Here is a 7,674-nt window from a genome sequence, read left to right as displayed (position 1 = left end):
GATTTTAATAACAAAAGCAACAAAAAGCAAAGGCTAAAGTCAAAGAAACAGATCCAACATGGAGTCAAAATTGGCTCTTCCCTGTTACACTAGCTGGTCTAAGAATTAAATTAACATGAGACAGATTAACAAGAGAAAATCAAACGAAAGTTTAATAACATGTATACATGGGAGAGACCCAGGAAAACTGACTAACTCTCCAAAATGGCCCAAACCCTCACCGTGAATACCATCTTCAGCTAAAGAAAAAAGAGGATGTTGGGGGTAGTAGTTCGGGGCTTCCAAGGGGAGGAAGGCAACTGGTAAGGAGACAAAAAAGCAAATGTTTGGTAAACAAATGTTTGCTGGGCCCACAGAGACAAGAGGACAGAGAGGAATTTTAACAAGCGACTTTGCTAGGTTCCTCCCTGTCTATATACCTAGTGTGTACTACAGTTATCTATGGTGATGGCTCCCTTCTTGGAACAAGTTCTCTATCTATATTCTTTTAGGCAGGTAGGGGAAAGGTCAAAGGTGATGAGTCTTTTGGGCCTTAAAAAAAAAAATCAGCCTAAATTAATTCTCTTGCCAAAGAAACCCATTTTGGGGTGGCAAATTTTGCTCCCTTACAATAACTAGGGTGGTCAAGGCAGGCCTTATTCCAGTTTGAGCTAAGACCTGAATGAGCATGTCAGATAGACAACACAGTTAATGCTTGGTGAATATTCTCGTCTCCTTCTCCCTGGGGCCAAACTGACTCCTATTTGCATGTCTGCACATCTGCTTTTACCCAGACAAATCCTGAACGTATAAGTCTTAGTACTGTATATTACAGACAGGAATCCGAGGTTCAGACATTACTAGGGCAAGTTAACTGGTTCTGTGGGTACTTTCCTTCACGGTAATGGCTACACAACGCTGTTGTGATGTACTGTGTTCCAGATCCCGAGGGCACTGAGGACAAATTAGCCTAGGCTTGGGATTATCCAGAAAGGCTCTGGAGAGGGAGAGGCTCAGAAGGCCACTGTCCTTCCTTCCCACCTTACCTCCCATTTCCAACACCATAGCCCAGGATCTGAGCCCAGAAAAAAGAAAAAGGCAGAGCCCTCAACTGCTGTCACTTCTGCCAAGGCTTTCCTGGCGGTTAAGTAGCAAACAACTAACTTGTAGATATCCAAGCAAGGTGCAAACGCAGTAGCGCGTTAACACAAAGCGAATACGCCAAACTTTCTCCGCAGCCACGCCCTACCAAGCTCTTCCGGGGCAAGATCTCGCGATTCGCGCTCTGCGTGTACGTCATTTCCGCTGCCTCCGCGGCCAGGTCATTAAATAATGTTACCATTTCCGAGTTCGCTAAGGCCGCCTGCGGCGGCGCAGGCGTTGGTGTACGGTAGTGTTCGGTCTATGGAGTCAGTTGGTTTCGGCGGCGGAGCGGAGGTAGCAAGCGGTGTTCGAGTGGGGGCCTTTGCCCCGCCAGGATGTTACCGGGCTTGGCCGCCGCCGCCGCGGCCCACAGATGTAGCTGGTCTTCCCTGTGCCGGCTCCGTCTGCGCTGCAGGGCGGCAGCCTGCAGCTCCAGCGACCTCCAGGGTGAGTGTCCTGCGCCGGCCTCTGACTCCGCGGAAGCCGGACTGGAAGACAAGGCCGGGCTCGGCGCCGGGCGCCTCGCCTCGGGAGTATGCCGCCTTGCCCTTTCCCAACCCCAGAACCTTCTTGTCGGACCTCCGCCTTTGCAGTTCAGCCTGCCCAGCCGGCGGCGGCCCCTACAGGCCTCCCTGATCCTGGTCTCGCCCACGGTCCTCGCGGGCATTTGGGGGCAATTCTCGGGTCGGGTCGCATCCATGAAACGGACCACTTCGTTTCAGATAAAACATTACGTGAGCATGGCAGTGCCCGGCGGTGACCGCCCGCCTCCCCCCCGCAGCCAGTGCGAAATTGCTGACTCCACAAAGTTCCAGGGTCTTTTGAGCTCACAGCCTTACCCTTTTTGAGCACTTTGACCGAATAGATTTTCTTACCCTGTTCCTTTTCTCGTACTCCCAACCTGTGTTATTAAATTTTCTAAGGAGGAATTTGGGGGTTGCTACGCAACATTTACGAGACATCCTTTAAGATGGGGGTATGACCATCCTACAATTGTTGAATGAGCCCAGTTCGGTTGAACAATCTTTTTGGTGAAAAAGTGTCTACTGGAGCTGTAACCCAGAAAAAAGTGGTTGTCGGGAGGTTTTATCCCTCTTTTTCAGATGTCGTTTCTGACTCAAATTTAAATAGTTTACAAAATAACCTTGAACTTGCGAGTTTTAATTAGGCTTACCTCCGTTTTTGCCGTCATTGGCATGCCATAGGTTGCTTGACACTTGGGAACTGTTAGGAGCAATGAGGGAAGAGACAGAACCAAATCCACCCCTAATCTAATCCTCCAGAGTCTTGGGGATGAAAAGAGTATTTACAGAAACATTTACCCAAAATTTATGTTTGAAAAAACTTGTAGCATGTTTGTGACCTTGCAGTAGAAATTGGAAGTCGTAGTCATTCAAGTTTATAAGTAACATAGGCTAAAATAATGCCTATTCTGTGCAATTATTTTAGAATATGGTCCTTTTATTTGCAATAAATATAAAAACTGGCTTTTAAAATTTCGGAAGGGTTAATTTTAACAGCACTGTTTTGGGTGCTTTTTGGTAGTGATAAAAACGTGTAACTGTGGATTTTTCCTATAATGGAAATGTACCTGATTCTCTTGTGAACAAAATTATTCATCTGGTTGTACTGTACTCTAAAATCCCCAGTTAAACTTTCTGGCCTAGTTACTTTTATTGACCAAGCAGTTTTGGCATTTTACACTTAAATTACGTGGAGTGGCTGTTGAATTTAGTCTAAACTGCCCTTAAGGGTGGGTAAAAAGAAGTTGAAATAGTGTAATTTGTAATCCATTATTGTCTGTCGCTGTCAAGTCGAAAATTATGTGCTCTTTGTCTCATCCCTCTGTGAACTACAGATAATAATCACCTATCTCACCAGTCGGAATGACTGCAAAGTTGTTTGCAGTGTTTATTACCAAAACATTAAAATGTGTTTTCATGCTTAAAAACAGTAGATGTAAAAAATAACCTTGTTTGTACAAATTTAGTTTCAAAAATACTGAAACAGTTTTGAAAAGGGCAACCATAATTATGATAAAGCTTAAAAAATTTATTTAGAAAAAGTACTAATTTAGAAAAAGAGTACTAAGTACTCTTTAGAGTACTAAGAGTACTAACTAAAAAGAGTACTAAGTTGGATGCATGTAAGAAGAAAATATTTGCAGAACTTTTGAGAAAAAATTCTAAAAATAGATATTTTTCTTTGTCAAATAAAGTTTAGTTTATGCTTCTGAAACTACTGTGTGGCTGGGAAAAACTTACAAAGAATAAGTTGAGGAGGAAATCTTGAAGGAAACAACTGCTTCATTTGTATACTTAAAAATGAGAAATGTCCGTGGGTCAAACTAACACTGAAAACATTTAAAGGCAAAAAGCAAGACAATATTCTAGAGCAGCTCTGTCTGAAAGAAATATAATGTGAACCATGTATGTTTTGATTTGTCTGATAGCCATATTTTAAAAAGTAAAAACAGATGAAATTAATTTTATTAATATATTTTATCCAGTATATTCAAAATATTTCAACACGTAATCAATATAAAAATTATTGAGATATTTTACATTATCTTTTCTTAGCGTCTCTGGAGTCCAGTTTACACTTACAGCACATCTTAGTTCAGACTCCGCATTTCAAGTGCTCAGTAAACATGAGTACTGCATTGCACAGTGCACTTATAAAGTTAGTATCCCTCATTTATAAAGAATTTTTACAAACCAGCGTACATTCCAGTAGAAAAATAAATGGGCAAAGGAAATGAATGGTTTCATAAAGTCATTCGAGTAGCCAATAAAAATGCAAAAATGTTCCATACTTACTAATAAGCATAGAAATATAAGTCTAAAGGATTTACTACTCATTGTCTCATATTAGCTAAGTTTTTCATAGTGATTCTTCATATTGAGGATGCAGGAAAGCAGGAACTCTCTTACTACTGATTGGGACATATAGTTAGTTGAACAGTGTTTTGGAGGTCAGTTATTCTTTATATTAAAAATAACTTTAGGACTTCCCTGGTAGTTCAGTGGTTAAGAATCCGCCTGCCAATGCAGCGGACACGGGTTAGAGCCCTGGTCCGGGAAGATCCCACATGCCACGGAGCAACTAAGCCTGTGTGCCACAACTACTGAGCCTGCGCTCTAGAGCCAGCGAGCCACAACTGCTGAATTCCGCGTGCCTAGAGCCCATGCTCTGCAGCAAGAGAAGCCTCCGCAATAAGCCACACACCGCGACGAAGAGTAGCTCCCACTCGCCGCAACTAGAGAAAGCCCGCGTGCAGCAATGAAGACCCAGTGCAGCCAAAAGATAAATAATAAATAAATAAAACCTTACTTAAAAAAAAAAAAGAACCTTATGGGGGCTTCCCTGGTGGCGCAGTGGTTGAGAGTCCGCCTGCCGATGCAGGGGACACGGGTTCGTGCCCCGGTCCGGGAAGATCCCACATGCCGCGGAGCGGCTGGGCCCGTGAGCCATGGCCGCTGAGCCTGCGTGTCCGGAGCCTGTGCTCCACAACGGGAGAGACCACAACAGTGAGAGGCCCGCGTACCACAAAAAAAAAAAAAAAAAAAAAAGAAAATTTAAAGGTATATGCCGTCTCACCCAACAATTCTATTTAAAGGGATTTGCTTTCAAGAAATAATCAGATACATATTAAAATCTGTGCACACGTTTATTATTAATAGTGGTAAATAGGTAACATTTATAGTTATGAAGAATAGGAAACGTTATGGTACAATTATTTTTTATTTTATTTTTATAAATTTATTTTTGGCCGGTTGGGTCTTCGTTGCTGTGTGCAGGCTTTCTCTTGTTGCAGTGAGTGGGGGCTACTCTTCGTTGTGGTGTGCTGGCTTCTCATTGCAGTGGCTTCTCTTGTGGAGCACGGGCTCTAGACACACAGGCTCAGTAGTTGCGGCTCACAGGCTGTAGAGCGCAGGCTCAGTAGTTGTGGTGCACGGGGTTAGTTGTTCCGCGGCATGTGGGATCTTCCCAGATCAGGGCTCGAACCCGTGTCCCCTGCATTGGCAGGTGGATGCTTAACCACTGTGCCACCAGGGAAGCCCTGGTACAGTTATTAAGGGCTGGTGATAGATGCAAACATTTTAAAAAAAAAATCATAATTTAGAAGAATATTTAGTGACGTGGGAAAATGCTCTTGAAACTAGAAAAAATGTAGTAAGAATATATACTATGATATTACCAGTGACTTTCTCTAGAAAATTTTTAAAATTAACTTTAGTGTTTTTCAAATGATCTACACAAACATATACTTTTAAATAATAAAAATATTACTTAGTTTCTCTAGTAAATATGCCCTTTTTAAAAAAAGTTCTTTTGGCTTTGCATAAGCACTTATTTTATTTGTTCATGTATTTATGTCTTGCCTCATTTGACAATGATTTGAGATGGGAAGATGCTCCTTTAAGGACTACATGCCAAATCAGATACATGCTTTTGCTTAAGTCCGAGATTAATAAAAGTATAGTTTTTAAATAAAAATATAGAAATTGACCTTTGTATTTTTAAATTTCTGTCTGCAATCTGCTAGTATTACCGTGCGAAAAGTAGAGTGGGAATTTAACCCCTTAAATAACTAATAGGAACATTGACAGTTATAAAAAAGACCATTTTGGCAGGCTGACAGCATGATTCTGTGTAGTTCAGGTTAATAATAGGGTTACCTGTAAAATGAGGTTAACCACGGTATGTGCTTCATAGGGTTTTTGTGAGTGAGGATCATTCAGGAAAGAGGTACCAGGCATTGTAGTTGCTGGTGGTGCAGTACTGAACAAGACAGACACCGTTTCCACCTTTTTTGGAAATGAGGAATGAGAAAACATATCTAAATGCTATAAAGGAAATAAGCAGAGTGATGGGCTAGAAGGTAGCCAGCAGGGGCCATTTCATTAGCTGTGCTGGCCTGGGACTCCAGCTTTCCTGAGGAGGTGGAAACTGAGCCAAGGCATGAAAAATGAAAATGAGCAAGCCAAGCGAACATCTGGGGCAAAGAGCAATCCAGGCAGAGCAAATAGAAACCCTAGAGACTAGACTTGTATTCAGGCGCCGGAGGAAACGTGCTGTGGCTGGAGTGTGGTTGGAAGGGGAGGGGTGTGTGAAATGAGATTGGGGAGGCATCATAGCCTTTTGGGTTGTAGGTTTAAAAAAAAAGCAAGTGTTTAAAAAATATCATTCTGACTACTGTGTAGAGAATGGATTGGAAAGGGAAGAGTGTAAATAAGGAGATCACTGGGGGCTATTAATTAGAGTTACCTATGCAAACAGGATTGTGGTTGGGCCATGGTACTTAGCAATGGAGATGGAGGGATGTAGGTGGCTTTGAGGTATGTTTTGGGATATCAATTATAGTGTGATAATACAGGTAAAGCATTTAGTACAGTGGCACTTGGCAAATCCTTAATGTATTTGATATTTTTTCCCCCTTTTCCTAAGCAAATATTTACAAGAATTAAGGCAGCGAGTTGGTGTGCCAAGATGCAGTGCAGGAAGTTGTATATTCTTTACATACGCCAAAAAAAAAAAAAAGGATTCCCTATTGCTTACTCTGTTCTGGTGAAAAATCACATCAGCAATAGTCCTGAAGGTTGAGCCACCTGGTCTAGGTCACACTTTTGCTTGCCAGATGATTAGACATAAGAGGGATTTTCCTGCATTTTTTGTTAGCTGAAAGCATAAAAGTAAACTAAAGATAGTCAGTGTGTTACTATTAGCAGTATAATATTTGAAGTAATTTAACAATGGATGTATTTTTAATTTAAAATTTTAGGCATTTGGGGAACATACAGAAAAGTATAAGGTATAGAGTAAAAATTATGCATAATCCAGATATTTCACCAGTAGCATTTTTGAATAGTTGAAACCAAGCTGTATTATTTTGTCTCCTGCTTTTTTTAATGCAACATCATGATTCAGTTATACACACACACGTATATTCTTTTTCAGAATGTATATTTTTCAGAATATACATATATATATATATTCTTTTTTAGATTCTTTTCCATGGTAGGTTATTACAAGGTATTGAATGTAGTTCCCTGTGCTATACAGTAGGTCCTTGTTGTTTATCTGTTTTATGTTTAGTAGTGTATATATGTTAATCTCAAGGTCCTAATTTATCCCTCCCCTCTTTTCCCCTTTGGTAACCATAAGTATGTTTTCTATATTTGTGAGTCTGTTTCTGTTTTGTAAATAAGTTTATTTGTATCACTTTTTAGATTCCACATATAAGTGATATCATATGATATTTGTCTTTCTCTGTCTGACTTCACTTGGTATGATAATCTCTAGGTCCATCAATCTGCAATGGTCTCTCTTTTTAAAAAAAGTATTTATTTATTTGGCTGTGCTGGGTATTAGTTGCGTGCTGCAGGATCTTCATTGCTGCCTGCGGGATCTTTAGTTGTGGCATGCGGGATCTAGTTCCCTGACCAGGGGTCGAATCTGCTCCCCCTGCATCCGGAGCACGGAGTCTTAACCACTGGACCACCAGGGAAGTCCCTGCAATGGTCTCTTAAGAAAAGAGACTGGGGCTCC

At 41.3% G+C, this 7,674-nt stretch overlaps 1 protein-coding gene across 1 annotated transcript in view; it reads left to right on the top strand.

Annotated features, from left to right (window-relative positions):
* Positions 1–1,337: 1,337 nt before the first annotated feature.
* Positions 1,338–7,674, top strand: part of SLC30A9 (solute carrier family 30 member 9) — a 70,480-nt gene continuing 64,143 nt past the window's right edge. The window contains exon 1 of the mRNA XM_065877575.1: positions 1,338–1,569. Coding sequence (XP_065733647.1) covers positions 1,458–1,569 — 112 coding nt within the window. The 5' untranslated portion in view covers positions 1,338–1,457. The remainder of the gene's footprint in view (positions 1,570–7,674) is intronic.

The sequence above is a fragment of the Phocoena phocoena genome, chromosome 5 (assembly GCF_963924675.1).
Source record: "Phocoena phocoena chromosome 5, mPhoPho1.1, whole genome shotgun sequence".
Classification (NCBI taxonomy): Eukaryota; Metazoa; Chordata; class Mammalia; order Artiodactyla; family Phocoenidae; genus Phocoena; species Phocoena phocoena.
The sequence above is the reverse complement of the archived record's forward strand: the minus strand, read 5'-3'. Positions and strand labels throughout refer to the sequence as shown.